This window comes from Melanerpes formicivorus, unplaced genomic scaffold, assembly GCF_026170545.1.
Source record: "Melanerpes formicivorus ecotype bairdi unplaced genomic scaffold, bMelFor1.0.p_v2 SCAF_17, whole genome shotgun sequence".
Classification (NCBI taxonomy): Eukaryota; Metazoa; Chordata; class Aves; order Piciformes; family Picidae; genus Melanerpes; species Melanerpes formicivorus.
Window position 1 is genome coordinate 13,060,676 of NW_027142369.1, and position 25,774 is coordinate 13,086,449.

The 25,774-nt window shown below is 43.3% G+C and overlaps 1 protein-coding gene across 5 annotated transcripts in view; it reads left to right on the top strand.

The window, feature by feature from the left end:
* Positions 1 to 1,040: 1,040 nt before the first annotated feature.
* Positions 1,041 to 25,774, top strand: part of SLC35F4 (solute carrier family 35 member F4) — a 133,863-nt gene continuing 109,129 nt past the window's right edge. For 2 of the 5 annotated variants that reach the window (XM_068148999.1, XM_068149002.1), the window contains exon 1: positions 1,041 to 1,373. In XM_068148999.1, the coding sequence (XP_068005100.1) occupies positions 1,271 to 1,373 (103 nt within the window). In that variant the 5' untranslated portion in view covers positions 1,041 to 1,270. Of the gene's footprint in view, positions 1,374 to 22,331; positions 22,491 to 25,774 lie in introns of those variants that run through there. The other 3 variants (XM_068149001.1, XM_068149005.1, XM_068149000.1) reach the window with 2 other exon arrangements.

The window sequence follows — 25,774 nt, forward strand, 5'->3', positions numbered from 1 at the left end:
AGAGGAGTGTGTTGGAATGGGGGACCCTGTTCCTTGCACATGCCCTGCACTTTCCATGAGTCTGGCAGCCAGAGAGTGTCTGAGGCTCCTCTTCCCGTGGGGAACAAGTCCTGAGGGCTGTTGGGGCCAGCAGCTGTCACATGTTGGAGTGATCTTCAGCACATTACTGATCACTTCCTTGGGCCACTGGTTTGTCATCAGGAGAAGCAGTGAGTCCAGGCTATGCAGGGCTGGCTCCATGTGGATGTGCTCTACATTGTTGTGGATGTACCTCAGGATCTTTGGCACCTGTAGGAGACACAGGTGAGGATGGTGCAGCTACTGGAGTGGAAGAGATGAAACTCTGGAATGGGCTGCCGGGGGAGGTGGTTTGAATCACCGTCCCTGGAGGTGTTTGAAAGCTGTGTAGATGTGGTGCTTGGGGATATGGCTTAGTAGTGGACTTGGTAGATTAGGGTTAATGGTTGGCCTCGATGATCATGAAAGTGTTCTCCAATCTAAATGATTCTGTGATTCTATGAAAGGGCTGTAAAGCCCTGGAACAGGCTGCCCAGGGCAGTGGTGGAATCACCATCCCTGATTTCAAAGCTGTGTAAATGGGACATGGTTCAGTGGTGACCTGGCAGTGTTGGGTTAATAGTTGCACTCGATGATCGTAAAGGCCTCTTCCAACCTAAACGATTCTATGATCTGCAGGTCCATTGTTCACAGGTACCACTTAATGACACCTTCCTTACCCACATCAAGTCCTCAGCTACCTGCTGACTGGAGTAACCCCTTTCAGTTCCACAGAGAACTGCATCCCTTGGGCAGTCCCCAGCCTGGAGAGGACTTAGAGGGGGCTTGGCAAGAAGGAGATGACAGGAGACCCCCTCATCCTTCTAGGGGCACAAAGCCCGCGCTTGCAGCCCCTCCCCATCTCCGCCTGCCCCTCATCCTTGCCTTTAAATAACGATTGAGGTGCCGCCTCCCCCCCACTTCCCCTCCCTCCCCCGCACCGCCGCTTCTCGCCCGGGGAGGGAGGAGAGGCCAGGCTGGGCGCGGGCCGCCGCCGCGCTGCGGAGCCTGTCCTGCACCAGGCGGCGGAGTCAGAGCGAGCGCCCCGGCGGCACCGTAAGCTGCGGCGGCCGTGCCCGGTGTACCGCCTTCCTCCTCCTTCTCCACCTTCTCCTCCTCCTCCTCGTCTTCTTCTGCTCCTGCTGTCAGCCCGGCCCGGCTCGGCTCCGCTCCGCGTCCCGCCTGGCCGCCCTGCGAGCGGCTCCCGCCCTCTATGGATGGAAAGGCAGCACCCAACGGCGTGGCCACCATCGAGGACAGGATTTTGCGGATCACGGGCTACTATGGATATTACCCGGGCTACTCCAGCCAGAAAAGTAAGGCACCCTCCCGCCTCTCCCGGCCCTTGAGTGGGTGGGTGGGGGTGTGTGTGGGGGGAGGGCAAGACAGTGGCAGAGCCCTGAGGATGCCCGTGGCTCCCAAAATGTCCTTCCCACCTCTCGGGGGGGGCCAGTAGCAGCTTCTGCATAGCTCCCCTCCGAGTAGACGCGGCGGGCGGGGATCTGCGGCCGGGGGTGGGGGGCGGGTTGCCGGTGGAAGAGCGTGGCTGGAAGGGAAGATGCTAGTATTTTGCCCTCCTAACTTCGTCTCCAGCCCGCAGCCAGCGCTCAGAAGCGATGCGGAGCCCTTCCACTGTATTTCTGAGGTTTATTTTTCATTTGCACCCCACTCCTACCGCCCACCTTCGCAGGCGGGTGGGTGTGTGGTTTGCTCACCGGCTGCTCCGCGCAGCGCCGGGAAAGTTTGGATCCCGGTGGGTCCCCCGGGCGGCCGTTTCGGCATGAAGCTCCTGGATTATTCATCTTCCTCACGGAACTAATTAGATTTTTCCAGAAAAGTAATTGAGGGGGTTTGCTTCATGCCGATTTAATACGAAACACTTGTGGTTTAGAGGTTTGGGGTATTGTTTTTTTCTGGTGGGTTTTTGGGGGAGTTTATTTTGCGTTAAAAGGAGCAGCTGAAATTAAAGCAGTTGGACCTTGTGGAAATCCACTATTTTTTTCTTTGTGAAGTTTTTAATTGGAAGCAGTGGGTTTTTGGCCGTTGGGAGAAACCATAGTGGAGTTCTCTGAAATCGTGGCTGTCCCAGTAGCCTGTAAAGCAATTTAATGGGGAAAGTTAGGCTAATGTAAGAAATTATTCATTTTTACCACCAAGGAAATGGATGCATTAGGGTTTTACTGGCTAATAGTTTCTTTGCAGTTTTCAGACTGTGTGCAAACAACATGGCACAGAGTCAGAAACAGAAGGGAAATGGAGCCAAAGGGGGAAAAAAGGAAACCCACCTTAGTGAGGTGTAGACTTTGTGTGTTTAAACTCCTCTTGGGATCAGAGGTGGTGAACTGCTTTCCAGAGCAGCCAATGCAGTACTCTCCCATTCTCATGCAACTATAAACTAAAACACAATTAGTGAAACTGCTGGTAGCTGACAAGCTCATCTGTGTGCTTTATATGATGGAGGAAAGCCGTGTCTTGAAACCACTTAAAAAGAAAGATTCCTTTGGGAATGGTCAGCTGAAAAAGCAGTCAATCAAGCCCTGAGGTTCTGCTCAGCTGGTTTTGGTAGCATGCTAACAGCATGCCAGGTGGTGTGATCATTTGGTGGGGTCAGCTGGTTTGTCTATAGTGAAAGGAGTTGGCAAGAAGCTTAGACTAATCCAGGGACCATTTAAGTCTAAGCCAGGTAGGACCTGTGTCCCAAATTCTGCAGTGTCTCTAGAGGATCTCTACAGTGTGATTTACCAGGAGAAGCATGAGGATACTGGCTTAATACTTTGTCACAAGTTTGCAATTTTTCCATCTGTAGCAACACTCCCACTCTTTATCAAAATGCAGACCTGAATTCAGTGTTGGCAATGCAAGTGGCTCTGCACAGGTACATCAGGGAGGCCAGGAGAGCACAGCCCAGACAACAAAAAGCTTTCTTTGTCCAGGACCAGCTTCTGCAGATGCTACAAATTGCATCAGCTCAAAATTAGATCCAACATGCCAGGAGAGGCCAAGGCTTTCAAAAGTGCTGACTCTTGGGATTTTATTGCAAGTCTTCTAGCCTTTTGTACCTTTGTCATAGACTGGGTTCGGCGGCAAAAAAAATTAGTATCTCCGGTTTTGCTGTTTGAAGAAAATAAGCATAATCTGTGGACAATGTGCTTAGAGAATAAAACTGGAAATGTGTAATCCAGAGGTATCCCAACACCCAAATGCCTTCAAGTAAACAAAAAGCATGCAGTTCTTCTTAAACTGTGAGTGCTTTTTAAAGCAGTCTCATAAGTTTTGGAACCATTGTGATAATCTTTGGAGGGCTTTCAGTTGGCAAATTACTATCTTATCCTTGTGGCTGTGTGTTTTGGGTATATAAAATGCTTGAATGTGTTGGGATTTTGACAAAGATGTTCTACTTCTGCCTGGGAGAAAAAAACAGGTGTCCTTCAGGCATCTTGGATGTACACAGCCTTTTGGCACTGAGACAGTGAGTGACTCTTGGAGGTCCTTGCTTGGAGATCTTACTCTGTTTCTGTGTGTAGGCTGAAGTATTGCCTTCAAGTGGTGTTGCTGCTAAGTGCTGTTGACAGTTCTTCTCTTAGCTAATTTTTTTAATACAGCTACAGCACTGTCAAAATGTAAACACTCAAGGTGGGAAGCTTGTGCAACCATTTATTAGTGTACTTGAGATCTCAGTTTACTTTGCTGAGGGCACATGACTTTTGCAACTGCTATCCAAATACAGTTTCACTGCAACTGAACAATGATGGAGCCTTTTTCTGGAGAGCAGCATGCGGGTGTCGTGCAGTGTGCTCAGAATTTCAGGTAGGCTGTGTCTCTCCCCAGGGCAGAGGAACCGTTGTCCTGTCATATGCCTGAACCTGTAGCATGTGCAGTCATCCATTTATGCTGTCACCTTGCTGCTGCCTTGAGTCTGAGGAGTGCCTGAGGAAGAAAGCAGTTGAGGATGTGCTGTTGTTCCCAGGATGGCTTTATGCTGTCTGCTTCTTGGGTGCCCCTCAGGTCTAATCAGAGAGCTGGTCAGGCACCAGATGGGAATGTTGTTTGGATGATGACAGCCTCCTGATGGTCACCATCTCCCTTGAGGCTTCTTTGTCCCCAGTCTTGATGAGGAAAGTGAAGACCATGGGTAGCTGCTGTTCTGTTCATACTTGGATGGTCCCGGGAAATGACAAAAGCCTAAGGCTCTGTGAATTGTGGTCATGATTTACATTCCCTCCTCAGTGAATTGACGTGTTCCATGATTTAATGGGGGTCATACCTAAGTTTCTGTGGATGAAGGTCACAGTTGTCATGAGATCTAATGTCAGAGATCTGTAGTGTTCAAGAGCTGTTGTTGCAGTATTTTCTAAAGACTTGGCTTCATCTTCTATATTTGTGAGTGTTAACCTACTTCAGACTCAGGAGTGTGCATATGATGATTCTTCTGTTAATTTTAAGTCAGGCACTTTTAACAGTTTGTTTATTCTTGAAAAAAGCTGTTAGTGAAGGAAAATACCTCCTTTATTTCTCTGTAAATTGTCTAATGAAGCATTCATGTATCCTGCAAAAAAACCCATATCCTGCACAGCAAGACATAGAAAATGGAGCAAGATATGTTGGCTTTCCCATGTATGGTCCTGAGATAAGGGCTTTCTCTGCTCCTCATCATCCTGCCTTAACATGCATGGCTCGATCCCTCAATTCTTGCATTTAAAATGTGCACAGTATGTCAGCTTTCTTGCTTCTGTGGGAAGGAAAAGAGGCTCTTCCAGTGAATTTCCTCAAAGTTACTCCATAATCTCCAAAGACATGGTGCTGGTGTGGAATAGAGCCTTCAGCCTTTGACCTGGGGTTGTAGATGATGCTCCCATGTTCTTTGACTTACGTTTCAATGTGTGTGCTTTCATTTGGTCTGATCCAGCTTTTCCATCTATGTAAGCAGTGGCAAACCCTATTTCCTCTCCTGATCTTTGCCACGACTTCTTATTCTTCTCTGACTTTCTGCTGGTAGTACAATCACCTTTAGTGTTAAGAGCACGTATGGGTTGGCTGTTGGGTTTTTTCTTTCTTCTTTTTTTTTTTTTTTTTTTTCACTGTTTCCAACTGCCACCCCATCTGCTTTTCATCTCAGTTCTGAAAGCTTTTTTTCCTTTCTTGCTGCAAAGTTGTTCTCCTTCAAGTCTGTCCTAACACCTTTACTGTGCCTTTTACTGAATTAAAACTGCTCTAGCCAAAGTTTCTCATCTAGTCTTCATCAGCTTCAGCAGGTCCACCTCCAACAAACAGCTTCTGGCTGTGCAATGTCTCTTTGATGCAGCTCTTTTCACTGTCCACAGTTTTATGTCCTGTCTCTCAGTATAGCAGATCTGCATTTGTAATGCTGTGTTCTCAAGCCTGGAGAAAAACAAGCATAACTGTCCTTAAAATACAATGGTTGCACTTGTCCTCCTAGCTCTTCACATCCTAGACCTTCTCTTTTTCATCATGCTTGGGGGCTTCTCTTAATACATAAAGCTTATTTCTACTCTTCTGATGTCTCTCATTCAGTTCTGGAGACTTTGATTCCCACCGCAGTGGTCCATGCATGTCAACCTTCAGCAAGCACTCACCAGACTTCTGAAAACTTGTATGTTGTCCCATGCTATTTCAAGCTCCCCTTCTCCTCTCATTGAGACCTGCCTTGAAACCCTGAAGTTGTGCAAGCTCCTAGGAGCAGAAGGATGATGTCTTGTGTCTGTACAGCAGTAGTACCATCAGCTGTGTTGCTGTGCACTCCTCTGCTCCAGTGGCACGGTCAGATGTGTCTGCCAGGGAGCTGGAAAGGCCTTGCAACAGTGTGTGTCCTTAGAGGTGCTTGGCACATGGGAGGACATCCTGAACCTCTCCTTGATGTTAGCACAGTCACACTATGAGGATGAGCTTTGTGTTTTCTTACTTCCCTGGAACAGCTCAAGCAAAGTTTTGTGGTTTAATTTGGAAAGATAAGCCACAAGCTAGCAATGATCTTAAGTGTCTGCTTAAGTCTGAACCTGAGTGAAGCCACTGGGCTTTGACAATATGTTTAAAGTTAAGTCCATGCTTAATTGCTTTGCTTAATAAGACTGGGGTAATAGGCGTGCTGAGCCAGCATCAGTGGCTTGATGATTCTGCCGCCTTGCTCTCTGAGTAGAGTGAAAGGCTGTGGAGGGAAAATCTAACTCGGCAACACTGGAGGGAGTTTTCTTCTGGTTATTACAGCAGCTGTGCCAGCAGCTCTGCTGCAGTACGAATCACATGGCAACACCAGATCATCTCCCTGCTTACTGAACACCATGCCCTCCTGGTGGCTTGTCACTTCTCAGTGAGAGGAACAAAGTCTCCTTCTGTTTATTGGAGGCACCCAGCTGCTACTCCAGCAGCTCACAGAGCCCTCAGTTTTTCTCTGCAGAGCATGCACAATAGGAGAGATGGGGAAAGGAGCAGTGGAGCAATGGTGCTTTGAACAATCTTTTTTCCCCCACCGCCTCTGGGGACACAAGTGAATGCCACAGCATGGGCTGCAGTCCTGTTGGAGTTGCTTTTCCTTGCAGACTACTTTCAGTTCAAGAAAAAATAACACAAAAAATTGTATAACTGTATCCCAACGGTGGTAGCCACAGCTTAGGAATTAATTTCTTCCAGCAAACCAGATTTTTTAAATACTCCTTTGCCCACTAATTTTGGCAAGATCAGGTATGGATTTTTTAATGTAGTACGGCCAGGATTTGTGTGGATCTCTGCTGGCAGGGACAGTATGGTAGCCTTGTGCTGGTGACTGTAATGTGGGAAGACCTCCCCTTGCTTGGCTTGCATAGGTTAGCCAAAATGGGGACATGGTTGCTGCTCCAAATACATCTTGGGAGGATCAACAGGGAAATGTAGGAAAGACTCATTATTTAAACTGGAGCAGCATATTGGCACACAGACAAATGGGTATGAACAGGCCATGAATAAATTAAGGCTGGAAATTAGCAGAAGGCTGAAATTAATGGCCAAAATGTGCCTCCCTGCTTTATGTATCTAAATAAGAATTATTTTCCAAGCTTTAAAGATTCCTCATAAAGGAGTTTGCCAAGATACTGAGAAAAATTACTCCTGTTTGGCAGGGAAAATTGAGACAGTAATGTGTGTGTGGGACGATGTTAATTTGCCAGAGATTGTGCAGAACAAGCCATAATGTTTGATGGAGTGATCTCCGCTGGTGACGGCACAGAAGGTATTGTGCTGAACCTGGCCTGGTGCTCAGGTTGGTAGAGTAGCTTTCAATAACTTGATGCCTTTCTACATGTACTCTCTGCGTGCTTTTCAATTCCTCTGTTCTCTCATGATCATTTACTCCAGCTCTTCTTGCAGAAAGGCTCCCTTGCTGCCTGGTCCTCTGAGTGATGGCTGGGCCCATGCCTCATGCTCCAGAGTAGCACATCTCTCTGGCAGCCTGCTGCTGCTTCTCACTGGCACCCACTCACCTGAGGTGGCATTAAGCTCACTCAACTTGGTGTCATCATAGCAAAATAAAAAAGGCAACTCACAGCTCCGTGCTGCTAAGAGAGGCAGTTTCTGCTGCATATAGCTCATTAAGAGATGGCTTGGATATGCCATGAGCTCCTGATGCTTCTCTGGAGTGCATAGAAGAAGCATCCCTCATTTTTGATTGTCCTTCCTTTGCTGTCTTTGTTATCCACTCATGAAGGTTGCTGCATCTCTGCTCTTGGTTAAATGTGGCAAAATAATATTCCAAACTGACAGATGGTTCTGAGCGAACTTTTATCCTTCCTGTGCTTGTATTGCCTTTATTTATTTATTTATTATATATCAATGGTTTTAGAAGCTAGCAGTTGTTTGGAACTCACTGCGCTTTTACTCAACTATCTGGTAGGAATTCACCCATCAAAGTGGATTTGCAGCTTACTGTTTGTTGCAAACTCGTGGCAGAACGTTTTTCAGACAAACCTGCTGCTGGGTGATTACAATAATGACAATGGCTACAAAAAAATCCTCACTGTGCCAAATGTACAAATAGAGTGGTGTTGGGGGAAAGTGCTTAACTGGCTGTTTATTCACCAAAAGCAAGTAGACCAGCTCTACTTCGTGAGGCTGAAAATTTTTTCTCTTGCTGTGAGGTGAAGTGGAACTCCCTGGTGGCTTACAGTTTGGGTTGACCCTCTGCAGTGTGGCAGGCTTCACTGCATGATGATGGAACCTGTAATATTACGCCTACCTAATACCCAGAGTATGGCTTACGCAGTGATGGCAGAGCTGTAAGTGAGAGCATCTCAGGCACGTTGGAGTGCCAACAGTGCCTTTATACAAAGGCATGCAGTATGTGTTGATGTTACAGGCTCACAGTGTATCTGCCACGCAAAGATGACTTTGAAACCATATTGATTCTTCCTAGAATTTACTTGAAAATACTCTTGATGAAATGGATTTACCCTTTCCCACATTCAGCTGGGCTGGCCTGGATCAAGCTAGCAGAATGGGGGAATGAGAAAGGTGTCTCTGCTGTTCTTTCACAGGGGCAAAGTAAAGCTGTTTTGCTCTGCATATCGTTTCTTAGGAGCTAACGCAAGGGAGCAGGATTCAGGTCTAGACTGGAAGATGACATTTCCTACTGTTTCTGGTAATCTTAAAGCTGTTCCTGTCTCAAAGCTGTCCAGTCTATTTTATCTGATGCAGGAAAACCTTCCATACTTGTTCTGAGTATCATTTAAGCTTTCAATTACATTTTTTTGGGGAGAAGGTTCATGGGGCAATATGACTCTACCATAACAATTCTACTCAGTCCCACAACTAGACCAGTCACAGGCTTGGTAGTCATCTCTCCATCCAGAATGAGAGAGAAAATGCAGCTTGAGGCCAGCCTGGTGACTCTTCCAGTTTTATTCCTTCCTCTTTCAGGCATTTTATGCTTGCATTATGACTGGGAAGTGACTGTTTATGGCACTGAAGCAGTATTTGAGCAATTGCCTGCTGAAGCAATATACAGCACAGCTATCTCTCTTCCTGCAGAGGCTTAGTCTTCTGGGGGACATTTTTGATGAGGTCTAACACACACTTTTATTATTAATGGAATAGTTGGAGAGGTTGTGCACCTCGCAAAAAAATTGTTTCCTACTGGGGGTTGATTTTTTTCGTGTGATTCATAGGAGCACAACTGTGCAGATCCGTTCCAGCTAATGTGTACCATATACCTGCATGTGTAAGGACAATACTGAAACCATGTGCTGCTGTGCCTGTGTAAGATAAGCATAAACCAGGACTGGAACACAGGTTCTCTGTTGGAGAGCTCGGAGACAGAAAGCCAACTGCATTACTTTACACGGTGTGATTTTCATGTTTGGCATCTTGAGGTAGGATGGCATGGTTGCTACAGTGAAGTTGGTAAAACCATTTTGTCTTTCATATGTCTAAATCCTGGGATTTTGTAATTGTTTCTTAGGCAAAGCTTGCCATGTGGAGTTCTCATTCCTGTGGGTGCAGATTGGGGTTTTTCTCTGCAGTGCCAGAAATAACCTGTTGTGTGATACGTTACAGGGGGTAGAGTTTGTAGCAGCTTGTGTGTAAGTGGGATGCTTCACAAGGCTCCACCAGAGGAAATTCTTAGAGCTGACAGCATGGATGGCTGGAAGGTGAACTCTTTGTAGTGTTCCTGTACCATGGTTTGGACTTCTACCTGAAGAGGATCTGTTCTACATGTGAGAAAGAACTTCTCAGTATTCAGTGTGACTGCTAACACAAGTGAGCAGGTGGAAAACAATGGAGCTTAGTATTTACCAGGAAGATGGAAAAGAACATACCTGATTAAATAACCTAATCTTCTACCAATTCTTGTTTCTTTCCAGGGTGGGATGGAATGGGGGGGGAAAGTGAGAACTTAAAGTAAACAAACCAACTTTAAACATTTTGAGAATATTTTTTCTGTGTAAAAAAACAAGCCAAAACAAAACCCCCAGACTGGTGAAGTCTCTGGAATGTCACTAAAGTATCACTTTTCACATGCATTGAATCAAGAACCTTGGAAGAAGGAACAAAATTTTCAGCTCAAAAACTTAGTTGATTTGCTGTTGGTGTGCTGAGCCATATGTGTCGTGTTGAGGCGATTCATCCAGTACAAGGCCTGCCTTCTGTCACTCTTCAGGGGGCATCCTTTGGCAATAGGCATGGATTTATCTGTGGTTTTGTGCCACAAAGCTTGATGCTTGCAGGGAGCAAGTGTGTGAAGTTAAGTGTGTTCATGGTGGTATGGGTCCTAGAATGTCTTCTGGAGGCTGTCTGCTCTCAGACACAGATGTCGCTGGTTGTTGGGAGGGTCAGCTTCAGAGGCAGAGGTGGTTGTTTACCTGTAGCTGTGCTGTGGCAGGTGAAGGCAGTGAGGAAGCTGCTTAGCTGGGTTTCCCAGTGCATCCTGTTTGTTTGCACACATTCAGTGTTGGAAAGGAGGTTAATTAGATCAAATCAGAGCAACTCTATTTCTAGCTGGGGTCTGTGTGTGGTGTCTGTGCATGTCTGCTTTGAAGTGGATTTGGAGCAACTGGTTTGAGCATCCTTCTGAAGACAGGCATCGTCATCTGTGGGCTTAGAGAAGTCATCCAGAAGAAAAGATGTTTGTACATGGGCAGACTCTAGAGAACTTGTTTAAACTTAGATATTCTCACTGTGCATGGATGCAGCAGTGGTTCTTCTGAGAAGCAAAGTTTCTAAGGCAGACTACCTGGAAATATCACTCTGATGAGCGTGTGCATGTGATTTAGCCACAGTGCTTTCTGGTTTTGTGTGTGTAACTTTTAAATGCAGTACTTTGTACCATTGAATAATTATTGGTGTAAAACATTTATACAGTGTAGTGAAGTTTCATAGCACTTTGTGGAGATAAGACATTGCTTGTATTTTACTTAAGAAGGCAAACAAAATGGGGGAGGTAGAGCTCTCAGATTTATCCTGTGTAGGGGAAGAAATCCATCACTATCACTGCACACATTATTAATAGATACTAGTTTTGATTTTCTGTTTTAGCTGAGGTCTTAGATTGTAGATTACAAATAATAATAAGGGACAGATTTTGCTTGTATGGGTTCAAATTTACTTTAATTCCAAAGCTGGTTCCAGTTGTGGGATGTTACCAACATGTGGGTTTCATTCTAGGCAAAAGTTAAACCCTGTTTTTAGAATTTTCTGATGAGCACAGTTCTGGAGAACAACAGCAAGGTTCTCGATTTTCCCCCCTTCCTTCATGGTGAAGCAGTCTTAGTGATGTGTTACCTTGCAAAATACCACCTTGTAGCAGGAGAATCCTCTGGTGACATAATGACTCTTGGCCATCACATCTCCTCTGTGGGTGACAGATGGTGAGTGTCTGAGTAGAACAAGTCAGCACATTTTGTTCATGTTGCCCAAGTCTGTCCGTTTGCCTGCTTGGGACTGTAGTTTTAGCAATTCAGGTTGCTTTAATGTCCTTTATGCACACAAGGAGAAAATTCATAGGTCTTCATTTGAGAATTGTGGTCATTATCTCCTGTCACATTCAGGTATTCAGAAGCAGGTCTCGGTGGAGGCTAGCTGGAGTAACACAGACCAGTTTGAAATGAGTTGTCTTCTGCATTTGTGCTTTCCCTGTGTATTTCAGTGGCTTGTGTCATTCTCCTTGATCCTCACTTACTCTTTTCATACTGTCAGCCTCCCTTTTCCTGTGTTTGTGGCATCAGACTGGACTCATTGAAGGGAAGATCTGGAAGGATATCTATTTGGTGCCTTTGATGTACAGAGCCTTTTTTTATAGGCTATGAACAAAAATTGTGTCTGTGTATTCCCAAACTGAAGAATATATGATTGCTGTTCCAAGCCTCCCTCTGAGAGCAGGCTTTGACATCATTCATACTTTATAATTTATGGTATTTTTGTAGCAGTCTGTGAAGGTCTAGAAGAGAGTGAAAAGGATGATTTAGATAGGAAAGAATAGATCTGTGCCTCGTGGTAGGTCTGTTGAGTGAGCAGGTTCTTGCTCTTTGGAGTTGCTACTGGGTCTCTCTTTTATCATGGAATAATATTTTTTTTTGAAGCTGGTGTTGTTTTGGTTAATGTAATCACTTACTCCTTGTCAAACACATCCTTGTACGGCCTGTGAGGACTTTGCGCCTCACTCCTGGGTGTTTCAAAAGCAGATTACAGAATGTCTTGTAACTTGTCATCTGTGGACTTTTTTAACCTTGTTTCTTAAGGAAACAAGGCTTATGCAGCATCATATCTCTGTCCCTACTGCCTCCCACTAGAACTTTGAAATCTGTTTGCCAAAACCAGGCAGAATTGCCAGGAGTCAGAGAGTGTGAAAAGTATGGAGCCCTGACGGACCTTATAAAAACAAGTGGTCAGCTAGAAAAAGGGGGCCCTTTTGGTCCTCCCACAGCCAAAAAGCTATAGAACTAACTCACTTCTAATGGAAAAGTGCAGAGAGATGTGCAGAGAAGAATATAATGCAGGTTCCTGATGCACTTCCTTCCTTTATTGATCTGTGCCCTGGGAAGTTCTTGGTATGTGTATGTTTCAGTTGATTTTGATGGATCTTTCCTCCATGAATTTGTCTAATTGATTTTTAGACACTGGAAAATCTGGCCAGAAGGCACAGTTCTGTGGGAAAGTAGCTTTGCCCAATATGCTGTTGTAGAATTGCTTCTCTCTGTTGCTGGTTCTTTGGATAGGACTCTTCAGCAGATGAATCAGGGTTACTCCCGTGAAGTCTTGGAGTTAGGGGTCCCCCCCAGTATGTGTGGATACAGAGGAGAAGAAAGACAACAATGCACTGGTCTATTTAGAGTGAATAAGCATCCTGTGAAGCTAACACTTTTTATTTCATAATTCCTTTCATCATATGGATACTTAGTGTTGTAGGAGATCTGTTGGCTTTTTGCTGTTTGGCTGCTTTTAAAGGCTGTATGGGGATGCCAGGAGTCTCACAGGGTACACCTGACTTTGGCATTTTGAGATGATGCAGTAAAAAAAAACCCAACATAAAATGTTTCTACTGAACAGTTTCAGGTTTTTGGTCTGAAATTCAGTGAATAAAATATTAATTTCCAGAACCACAACTCTTGGTAAAGGTCTGTAGAGCATCACAGACTCCGGTTGTGAACCCTCTCCCATTTTTTTACAAATGGAGAGAAGGCAGTTGTTTTATTAAGGCTACAGAAAATGTTATAAAATATTCATTATGATTATCTCCTCTTATTTGAAATAATAAATCCAATGTTAATTTTGTACTTGCAGAAACTGGGTGGCTGTCTATTTGTCCTCTTATTTCTTTGCTGGCATAATATGGAGATAGTACTTAATATTTTATCTACTTTGCAAGGATGTTATTAGGCTCACAAATATGTCATGGTGGCCAGAGAAAGAAAGCAAACTTCCCCCTATTTCTCCTTGCAGATTAGTGAGATAGAGGCTTCTGTAGTCATTTCAGACATCTTGGCTCTTTAAGAGCCCAAGGAAAAGAAACATTGCTGCACAAGAGGACTCATATAAAGCATAAAAGTTTATCTGATAGTAAATTTAATGCTCAGTGTAACTGCTTTAAGAAAGGCAATAAAGAAATGCCATCAGTTCTGTTTGTTTATTTTAAAGGCTAAGTTCCTAGAAGTTTTTTGTCACCCCTGCCATCCATTGCCTCGCCAGTTAGGACATCTCTGATCTTTGAGAATTATAATTCGATATTGTGGTGGCTACACTGAGCAAGGGAAGATGCCCCAGGGTTTTATAAATGGGATTTAAAGCAGCTTTCCTGTAGTGTTGCATTTTTATTGTTCTGTTGTGTGTGGTTTTGTTGTTTATTTTTTTCCCACAGAAATGAACGCCAGCTTTTAATATCACCATGTAGCAACAACATGAAGCCGTTTTTAGTCACTGCTCCTGCACAAACTATCGTGAAGTCTGACATCCCTTTGAAAAACTGTGCTGCTATTTTTTTATTTCTGACTTGTTCTCTGCTAGAATTTTTTTCCCCCCCCGTCCTTATATGCCTTAAATTTTTGGAACATTTTCAGATCAGCTTACAGGAACTCAGTTGAGCTCTTTCCTCCCCCTGATTTTTCCTTGCTCTTACTAACTTTTCCTGGTCTGTACCTTCAAAAATCTACTAGAAGGTTAGGTTTCTTTTTGGTTGTTGTTGTTTTGTTGTGTTTTTTTCCCCTTTAAAATCAAAACACAGTCTTTAGAGAAATACCTGCCAGAAACACTGACCTACAAAATCTATTAGGCTTAGCCTTAGTAGGCTAATGAAACTTGTATGTATGAAACTTGTTTATGTAATGCTGCTCAACTGGAGGTTTCTGTTCTGGCAGAAAGGGACCTGGGGGTACTGGTTGATAGTAGGCTGAACACGAGCCAGCAGTGTGCCCAGGTGGCCAAGAAGGCCAATGGTATCCTGGCCTGTATCAGGAACAGTGTGGCCAGCAGGAGCAGGGATGTCATTGTGCCCCTGTACTCAGCACTGGTTAGGCCACACCTTGAGTATTGTGTCCAGTTCTGGGACACTCAGTTTAGGAAGGATGTTGAGTTGGTGGAACGTGTCCAGACAAGGGCAACAAAGCTGGTGAGGGGTTTGGAGCACAAGCCCTATGAGAGGCTGAGGGAGCTGGGGTTGCTTAGCCTGGAGAAGAGGAGGCTCAGGGCAGACCTTACTGTTGTCTACAACTACCTGAAGGGAGGTTGTAGCCGGGTGGGAGTTGGGCTCTTCTCCTGGGTGGCCAGCACCAGAAGAAGAGGACACAGTCTCAAGCTGTGCCAGGGGAGGTTTAGGCTGGATGTTAGAGAGAACTTCTTCACAGAAAGAGTGATTGGCCATTGAAATGTGCTACCCAGGGAGGTGGTGGAGCCACCATCACTGGAGGTGTTTAGGAAGAGACTGGATGGGGTGCTTGGTGCCATGGTTTAGTTGATTAGATGGTGTTGGACAATAGGTTGCACTCAATGATCTCAAAGGTCTTTTCCAACCTGGTTAATTCTAGTCTAGTCTATTCGAAAATACAAAGTTCAGGCTTGCTTTCCTAAGCATAAGTGCTAGGAAGTGATTGACAATGAGATGATGTTTCCAAACCTACAGAAGGTGATTTATGACTAGCTTTTAGAGATTCCTTGAGGGCAGAGACCATTTGAGAAGGTTTCACATCCATGTGCTGGCAGCTAGCTCTTGACTTCCCGAGTAGGAAATTCATGAAAAAACAACTGAGAACCCTAACAAAAGATCTCAAAAAAGATGGATGCTGGAAGTTATCAGTGTAACTAACTAAGCTATTTCATTTCTGTGCTGTTTAAACATAAGCTGCATTACAGGGGCAATTGAGGGCTACATTCATGGATCTGGCTTGATTACCCACAATGCTGTTTCACTGTGCTGACTGCAGTCCTTGCAGTGCCAGGAGAGGGCTGGATTGGGGTGACTTTGTCTCTTCTCCCAAGTAAGTAGTGACAGGACGAGAAGAAATGGGCTTAAGTTGTGCCAGGGGAAGTTTCAGTTGGACATTAGGAAAATTTTCTTTACTGACAAGGTGGTGAGGTGTTGGAACAGGCTGCCCAGGGAGGTGGTGGAGTTGCAATCCCTGGAGGTGTTCAAGAAGAGTGTAGATGTGGTGCTTCAGAATATAGTTTAGCGGTCGTGATAGTTGGGTTACAGTTAGACTTAATGATCTTGGAGGTCTTTTCCAACCTTAAAAGATTTTATGATTCTATGACTTGGTGATCCTCTGCTACTGGGAAGTGGCTGCTACAGCTGAACAGCAAATTAGAGCTGTCTTTCTCGGCTTTGACAGAGAAGCTTCCCTGCATTAAGTGTCTGAAGAAAAAAGAGTAGTCCCAAGGCGTTTTGCTTTATTCTCCTGTACCAAGACAGATAATGGAGCAGATTATGATGGAGTTAGGGGTCCTGTGCCTGATGGAGAGGTATAGCTGGCAGTTAATGAGTTTGCCTGGTCTCAGTTTCTTGCCTTGCATGTTTGGTTGTTGGGTAGGGGTGGATTTGCTCTGTAAGCCACATGGATGTTGGGCATCTGATAGTTAGATACCATGGTACCACGGCAGCTCTGCGATGTGCTAGCTGTACTGAGCCTTGTTGTGTGTGGTGGGCTCTGAATGAGCCACAACTTGCTGATGTCTACCTGTAAAGGACTGTGGGGAGGTACCCATAACTGCCCTGAGTGAGTAGAACACAGAAAGAAGAGGTTGAGGAGGAGGTGTGTCACCATTAGTTGGTTTCTTAATTGAATTGTGTAAATGTGCTGCTTTTACTAGCTGGAAACAAGAAGTTGGAGGTTAACTGTGATCATGTGTAACTTGTCCGTTGTAGTGTGACAGAGAGGGGTGCTGAGAACAGAAGTCATCTGCAGAAGAGAGAAATGTATCTCCTCTCCCTTTCTGAAGAGAGTAAGAATTGAATGTAAGGGTGGATAATCTTCTAACAGCACATTGCTGGATGACTTTGTAGATTTTATAAATGATTTGGTGATTTATTTTTTTTTTAATTTGGATTGTTACAGGCATCACTTGCAATTTAGTCACACTCTATATATTCTTTATATGTGTGCCCTTAGTAGGAAGTGTGGCTCAGCATCAGAAGCTTAGTTCTTTGACCTCTGAAAGATCTTCCAGTGTTGGAAATGTGAAGATGTGTCTACTCCATCAGAGCATGCAAGTGCAAGAAGCAGGGAAAATAAAATGTGTTTGGGTTGGATCAGGTGAGAAGGGCAGCCAGTCCATGAATTTGAACTTGTGATTGCCTGGCATTGATGTGTGAGGTGAGATGAGCGGAGAATAAAATTCTCACATTCCCCCTTCAACCGTTTTTGGGGACTTTGGCCATGAGGACAGTTCACTCAAACCTTATGCCCAGTTGGATGAGTGAAATTAATGCATAGCAGTGCCAATGATCTTCACTAAATAAGGTTATAAAGTGGCTGATATGCTATCCAGCTGCTTTTCAGCACTTGGGCTGAGTGAGCAAGGAGATGCTGAGAGCTATATTAAGTGGGCATGCAGCCTATGGTGCAGATCTGGACCAAGGCTTGCTTTGCCTCTCTGGGTTGTGAAAGGATGCCTTAATCCTTCTGCCACAGCACCTGTTCTTAAAGCTATGCATGGCCCAGTTTAAGATTTTTGGGAAAAGGTTTCTAATTCCCTTTGACTTCTTTGACAGTAGTTTTCTTTCTTTTGGAAGATAGATCTGAAAGCTGTGCCACCCCCCAGGGAGCATTGACATTCCTAAGTGGGCTGAGGGATGTGTCCCAGACGCATTAATAAAGCTCCACCTCATGAACTATCAGAAGGAGCTAACAGAATATATTATGTCTGTGCTTTCTCTGACCTTCCATAATTACCTCTGATTATTCTATTACAGCAGAGTGTTTTAAAGTAATTGTGGAGATCAGATGCAAGTGTTAAACCACAAAGGTAGACCTAAAACTTTATAAAATCACGGACAAGCATCCAAATCATGAGTCAGTCTGCAATGATCTTCCTTCTCAAGTGGGTTTTTACCCAGACCGAATAATGATTTGTTCCTTAAATGAAGCTAGATGGTGAAGAGTGACAAAACCCCATGTGGTCTTTGATATTTTTGCCATTGATTCAGATTCCAGAGTCAGGATAAGTTTTGTCTAATTACAGTATTTGGGATTTGGTGACTTTAAAGATTCTTTTTGGCGTGAGTTCTGAGGGCTGAGCAGTGGTCATCTAATACGAGGATAGCAGAGCTGCCAGAAATATGGAAAAATGTATTTTAAAGTGGGGTCACCTGTGTTTTTCTTAAGGTATGCATGTCTAATCCACTTTTAAAACATAAGTGATGGAGATTGCCTGTTCTTCCAGGCAGTCTGTTCCAGTGCTTCACTTGCTTTCACTTCTTCATGGGTAAATCTTTCCTACTACACAAACCAAAATTTTCCACACCTTCTGTATAGTCATGCTTCCTAGAAATTTATCTATCTAATTTTTCTTCTGGACTTTTTCCAGTGAGCCAACAGCTTGCTTTCTTAAAATCTGGTTCCTCAAACTGGGCGCAGGACTTCAGTTGATGTCTCACCAGTGCAGTTTTGCAGAGAAAAATTGCTCCTTGTCTTTAGTGTACAAGGGATTACTCATCTCAGTTCTGTGTCTGAATTCTTGGCGACAGTATAACCAGTGATACAGCTCCAGCTTGGGGTTTGCTTTAAATTCTCAGTCCTCTTCTAGAAAACTGCAGCTGTTCCCTGAACTGTGTCCTGACAGCTGCTTCTCCACTTTGGTGGGACTAACCTTTCACTTAGGCAAATAATGAGATTTTTTTTTTTCCAGGCAATTTCTCCAGGTTCTTAGAATAAATGCAGTTCTTCCTCCACCTTACTTTCAGCCTTCTTATTTAATATAATTTTTTACTTAATAATTGAGGTTCCTATCTTGAAAATAACATATATTAAAAGGATTCTCACTTAGCATCCTTCTGTTTGGCAGTGAGCCGCTGATAGCGACGCTGGCTTTGGCTCGTGCGCTTTTCCACCCTGTGTGTAGGCATTTCCCTGTCTAGTCGTGCTCCAGCCACACTGGAGTCAACATCTGTACTGTCTCCTGTCCTTTGCTATTCACAAGCCCATTACTCTGTCATAAAAAGAAATGACATTAATCTGATGGAATTCAATCCTGACACACCTCTGACTGTCATGCTTCTGATTATTATTTTTTTTTACCTGCAGCCTGTTTGGTTATTGGTTCTGATACTTTTTATGAAAACAGAAGCCACAGGCTGCCTGTTAGATCCAGCTGCTCTGATTTCTTTTATATTCAGGTTTGTGCTTTTTCACTCTCTCAGAATTTCTCTCACCTGCCAGGAGATGTCAAAATTCCCTGTAACATTTTCAAACTAAGTTTCCAGAACTGAGACCAGTGCTTTCTTTCTTGGATATTCCAGACAAATCATTGCTATGAAATGCATCATTTTGGATACACAAGTTCCAGGCAGGCCTTGGTCTGGTGCCATCTCATTGCTCTCCAGAATTTATTGTGCCACAGAACGGTGATTGCTGAGGCACGTTTAAGATACAGTATTTCATTACTCTTAGGAATTTAAACTGTGTATGTAAAGATGACATTCTAATTTCCCCCTGTGCTTGTGAGATGATCAAGGCCAGAGCTGGGCAAATAATGTGGCCAAATTTTTGGCAAAGTTATAGGCAACTTTGAGATGAACTTTGTAGCTTATTCTCAGATTTGTTTTTCTCTCCAGTCTTTTGCAAATGAAGTCATCTCGGCATACTGTTCACAGATGGTGACATTGTTAGATGTGGTATATGACAAGCAAAGATTCTGGTACCATTTGGTTTAAGTGCTGACCTTTGCGCAGGTTAAAAAAAATTCAACTACCTTTACTGTGAAGGTGCTGAAACACTGGAACAGGTTGCCCAGGGAGGTGGTGGAAGCCCCAGGCCTGGAGACATTCAAGGTCAAGTTTGATGGGGCTCTGAACAACTTGATCTAGTTGAAGATGTCCCTGCTTATTGCAAGAGTGGTGGATCAGATGACCTCTAGAAGTCCCTTCCAAACCAGTGCATTCTTATGGTTCTGTGATAACATTGTAGGAGTTCAGATGAATAATGGTGCTGAAACTGTTTAAATACCAGAAGGAATGTGTTTAATGGTCTCAAACTAATGAATTGTAGAAGTGTTTAGGAGATTGTTTATTTGAGGTGGTCTAATCCATGCCATCTAGCCATACTACCTTTTGACCTGTGGCCTTGGGAAGGCAAGAATATCCAGCAGATGGGTTCACCAGCCAAACATCTCTCACTTCATTACTGCATGTAAACGCTCTCTAGTTGGACCAAGAGTTGCAGCTGTATCAAGTGGGAGGTCTGAAGGGTAAAGGAGCTGGAAGTCCCCTGGCTGAAAATTTTGAATATCTCTAAATAGGCTGTAAAAACATCTCAACATTGACCAGGCTAAAGTTAGAGCAGGCTGCTGACAAACATACCATGCATATATTTGACCCCACCTTGAGGTAGGAGAATTTTCTTTCCAGCACCAGTCTACTAGAAATGGTTTCTGGGTAGAAACATCCCCCTGCAACCACCCAGTGAAAGGAGCTCAACAACCTGCTTTCCATCACTTGCCACATACCAGACCCTGGCTGGATAGGTTAGGTTATGACCACTCTGGTTCCTGAAAATTCCTGGAAAACATTTTTTGAGCTCATAAACATCAGCATGTTCTGGTTAGTGTGACTCTTACTAATATTTTAAATACTTTTATTCCACACTCCCCTTTAGCACATTGTGTGTCTCCTGTGAGATGATGTACTCCCGTTGGCCTAGCTTTAGCTAAAGCATCAAAATCCTCATACAACTCAAAGGATGACAGCTCATTGGTCTTAAAACTACTGTTCCTGTACCTTTGGAGGCTGTAGCAGTGTGTGGTGCATATGATGTTTCTTGATCAAACTGTCAGCTGTTTTTTGGTGGTTGTTTTAGTTAAAAAACCAAAAAACCAATCAACCAAAAAACCAATCAACCAAAAAACCCCCAAAACAAACTAAAAAGCTGGAAATCTGTCTTTTTAGTGTTACGAGTTTGATGCAGTTAGATGCTGATTCCAGAAGCCTTGTGAGGGGTATTTCTGAATAATGAACTATCTTAGAAGACTTCTGTACTCTTAATTCAGTGTAGCAGATTACAAAATCTTCAGCACTTCAACCAGAAATCTGGTTAGCATGGGATCCTCATGTGGCAGAGCCCGCAGGAGATGCTGTAGGAAATTAAATGGAACATCAATACAGTGACCTTTTTCTGTCATCCCATCCCCTAGGCCATGGGTTCCTTTCAGAACCAAAACTTGAAAGTTGTTGGTTTTGTTTTCGCTTCTGCAACAACCTCTGGCACCGAGTAATCCTGTCTCTGTCTTCTCCAGAGCCATCTGGTTCTTGTGTTGACTTGAACCCAAAGCTTGAGTTCTGCATGTTGGTGACAAATCCTCTGTATGTCCAATTGATTTGTGCTGGTGGTCACAGAGCATTTGTGTGGTGCCATGAGGAGTGGGAAAGATAATGAAAAAAAAATGTTGTTCTCTGTTACATGACTTAGAGAGATGTACTGATTTCCTGGCAGAGTTGTTTGTGGGATAGTTATCCACCAGTAATTAGAGCTCTAGAGCTGGAATCCTGACTCAGGCAAAACTATTCAAATGGCTGTGAATGTTGCCTTGAGTCAGGGCTGCAGTCAGCTCTTGGCCCTTTTTTTGTTGTTGTTTGTTTTATTTCCATTGCACCACTGAGTCTGCTTGCAAATAGACTGCACTTACTGGTGCATAAAGTGAGTTAATTTTGATCTTGGCTGGTACTTCTTTGCAGGTACTCAACTATCAGCACTGCACTGGAAAGTGCTTCTTTTGCCTTCTACAGTGATGATTTCTGCAGATCCTAATTTGCAAACTAGAAACACTCAAACTTGGGGGGCAGATTTCTTGGGATATATTCAGGTTTCATCTGCTGCTTTGTGGAGCATGTTTGTTTCAATTTTTGCTAGAAAAGCAAACAGCTGACTAATAATCTTAAATGTTCAATAATGTTTTCAAGTGATAACAGCACTGTTAATTTAGTGATCACAGGATGGCAGGGCTGTTGTGTGAAATTTGGGATGATTGTATCTTTGTTATTTTCTTTTATCTGGAAAAGCAAGAAAACCTACTCCCTTCGTATTTCCAGAGCAGCAATGTGTTCTTATCTTAAACATGCCATGTAACATTAATAATTGATCACAAGCATTAAAAATAGAAGTAAATATAGGGTAGTGATCTTGCATTTAGATGAATCCTTTCTCCATTAAAAAAACCCCACAGCATTACACAGTGTATATCTTGTGTGAGATCAAATTTAGATCACTGAATATTTAGGTGCTCTGTCTGTGTTTGACAATTCTTGTCTCGATGCTTTTTGGAAGGCTGCTGGAGACTATTTATAGCACAGATTTTGAGCACCTGACACATAAGCTGCTATGGACAGTTGGAGTGGTTTTTAAACGCAGAATACACTGAGTTTGCTCAAGTTGAAGGTGCTTTTTTGTTTTATAATTCCTTGTTAAGATGTCACCTTCCCCTGCAAGTTGTGAAATGTGGCCATTTGAGCCTGGGTTGAATCTGAAGTAACCACTTAGGAATAACAGCTTTGAATTGATTTCAGGTTTACAACAGCGTAACCAGGATCAGACTGCTGCTTAGCCCTCAGATCACAAATACTGCAGATAAGCTTTAGAGTGATTTGTGGTAACGTGGAACAGAAGCTGTCCATACAGTCTGGCTTTCTGTTGTTTTAAGAGTATAATAATATCAAATTGGTGTGTTTGTTGAGGGAAACATTGAGTGACTCAGTTGTAACAAAGAAGGTGGAATATGCAGTTCTTGTGGATTTACAGATGAACCTCCTGGAGTGGCTGGTAAGGAGAAATATTCTGCACTCTTCCAGCTCTGAGAGTGGCTATTAATGATTTTACTTCTCATTAATCTGTCATATATTAAAGAAAACAAGCTAAATTAATAAATAAAAGCTCCATATTTTCTCCTTGGTGAGATTTCACTACTACTCCATCCATATCTAGTTACCAGGATCTAATGCATCTATATATCTGGTTGGAAAGCAGATGGGAGAAGTGGTTTTGCTAACACCTGAAGTGAACAAGTAGTAGAGCCTCCTAGATACTACTCATCCTCTGAGATCTTTTAGAATTTTCATCCAGGTAACTACCTTGGAACCACTTTTCAAGGGATTCTCTATTATTTTGATTCCAGAGGTCTTTTCTCTGTGTGTGCTTTTTGGTCTACTGAGTTGAAACATGAAAGTAGATGTTTAAAATGCCTTTGGTGTAAACTCTTCTCAACCTTTATCAACTTTTGGTGCTTACCTGCTGCAGGTATCCATGGTATCGTCAGAGAAAAGCAGTCCTACCAGGATTGGAAATTTCCTGGGGAAACATAAGCTGAGAGGGACCTCCCAAGTTGCTGGGTTTCATCCAGCAGTATCACTGGCAACCATGTTTATATAATACTTCCTTCAGAGGCAATCTGCCCACTGTGAATCAGGAGCTTTGGTTGTCTGCTATCTACCATCAGTGGCATCTGTAGATTTCAGCAGTGTTTGAACTAGGGGCTGGTTATCTGGTCAGACTCCCTTGACTTGAGGTTGCCTGGCAGCTGGATCAGCTGGTTCTGTGTATATGTTCTTAAAGCCCTGTGGCTGATGATTGTTTTTAAGGCCAGAAGGGACAGTGAAGATTGCTTAATCTGACCTCCTTTGTTTTTATGTTACATTATATACAAGTATGTATAGACACATACATGCATGTACATTAAAACTACAGTATATCAGTCAGTTAATTTTTCTTTAAGCTCTGAGACATCCTTGGAAAATCAGGGTAGCCTGACTGTGGATGAACTCAGCATCTTTGGATCTTAGCAAGGGAACATGAAGGTTTGTACCTCAAGCTTGTTGTGAACTCTGACACTGCCTAGCTCGTGGCCTCGCGTGTCTGGACAGAAATCAATCAATTCCTGCCGAGGGGAAAGTAATTTCAAGCTCAAAGTGAGTATTTATAGCTAGCAATCAATGGGAAAGGCAATACAGTTGTTTAGTCATGTGAGCAAATGTAAACTGTTTTGTAGCATGCTGGCTTATTTAACACTTTATCCTTGGTGAGTGTCCTAGCTAAAGCTCATGTCAGGGGACCTTGTCCATAAGTCACCTGCCTTTTCTTTTTCTTTTCCCCAGTTGGATTTGACCACAGCAGAGTGTATCTGTGAATGAAGTTTTGATTTTTCTTACTCTGATTATAAAAAAGGATCAGCCTTGGTGAGAAATTCTAATTAACTTCACTAGTGAGATTCAAGCATAACAGTGGCAATCAGAGGAGACTTTTCCACCTGTGTTACCCCAGTGGAAGCCCACATATTTTACTGGAATGGTTGAAGATCTATGCTGCTGAAGTTGAGAAATTCTGTCCCATGTGTTGTTTCTTTGTTATTTGTGTTTCAGTCAATGCATCAAGTCCAGAGTATGAAATCATTAAAGGAGAAAACAAAATCCTACAAATTGGTGTGGGTTGGCTGACTTTCATTTGTAATTCCAATGACCTTGACCAACACAAGTTCTTCTGTCATCCACAGTTACTTTAGCTTTTCTTGCCCTCAATCCTCTCCTGTGTTTGTAGGGGGGTTGTTTGTGTCTTCATGTTAGTGGATGCTCAGCAGGTGTGGACCTCCCAGCTAGTCAGAATGGTGGACTGGCCCATGGGAATGGAAAAATCTCTGTCCGTTGGGTTTTTCCTTCTACCGTTTAATCACACCAAAACTGAGGAGCACTTCTGAAGATTTTCCTCTGGTTGTTCTGTCTTTGATCAGTATATTTGATCAGAATATTTCACCATTGTTTTCGCCCTATTTTGCAAACTGCAGTACACATCCATCCAGGCTAAGTATAATACAAGCATCCAGCTGTTTATTTGTGGTGGAAATTGTGTGATGCTGAATTAATTAGTTCTTAATGTGGATGAGACTGATTTGTGTAAAGGCTTTGAAAGGAAGGACAGAAGGATGACAAAATAAGTTAACTGTTTATGATTAAATTTAAAAAGACAACTAGAAATGCTTTATAGTTTTGCAACACAGCAAGCTTTTTGCCAGCACTGCTAATATGAATTGTTTAGGAGTTTTATTGAGGGCTGCATTTACTTCATGCTGCCTCATTAGGAGTTTTGCCCTTTGATATGTTTCGACTTGGTGTGTTTGCCAAGTGCTTTTATTACTTCAATCAATTTAAATTTGCAAGACTGATGATCCTGACAGAAGCCATTGGCACATCACGTGATCCTGGAAGCTAAAAATACCATTCTCTATGGGCCTTACTTATTTCATGCTTCAAAGCCTAAGAAATGTTCATTTTAAGAGAGAAAAAGAAGTTTGCTGTTCATGTGATGCCAATAACTTACTGAAGGAAAAATATCTGGTGCTTTTCATGGAGTCTTGGGAGATGTTTTGTTGTTGCAGTAGTGAATTATTTGTTTTATTGCCTGAAGACTCTAGTTTGAATCAGGGCCTTATCCTGCTGTGCAGACATAATGAGAGACAATGTCTGTGTATAACGGAGCATCCCTTCTATTGAGGCATTAGTGGTTGATGCTAGGGGAGAAGGTGGAGGCACAGTCACAAACCTGTCATTGTCAGATATAGGAATAGGACCAACTCTAGCACCTTGTTTGTTTAAGCCATGCTGCCAGGCTTCAAATCTTTGTTAGTTACATGGTATTCCTCTGCCTCAGATACAGGATCATAGAACAGTTTGGGCTGAAAAGGGACCTTAAAAATTGTCTGGTTTCAGACCCCTGTCATAGACAGGGATACTTCCTACTACACTAGGTTGCTCAGTGCCCCATCCAACCTGGTTTGAATACTTTCAGGATTGGAGACTTCACAACTTCTTTGGGTGACCTGTTCCAGTGCCTCACCACCCTCAGGGTGCAGAATTTCTTCCTAATGTCTAATTTAAATCTAGTTTCCAGTTTGAAGCTGTTACTGCATGTCTCCTATAGGCCCCCTTCAAATAATGTAAGGCTACTCTAAGGCCTCCCCAGAGCCTTCTCTTCTCCAGGCTGAACAACCCCAACTTTCTTGGATGAATGATACCTACAAGAATTACAGTATCACAGTATTGCCAAGGTTGGAAGAGACC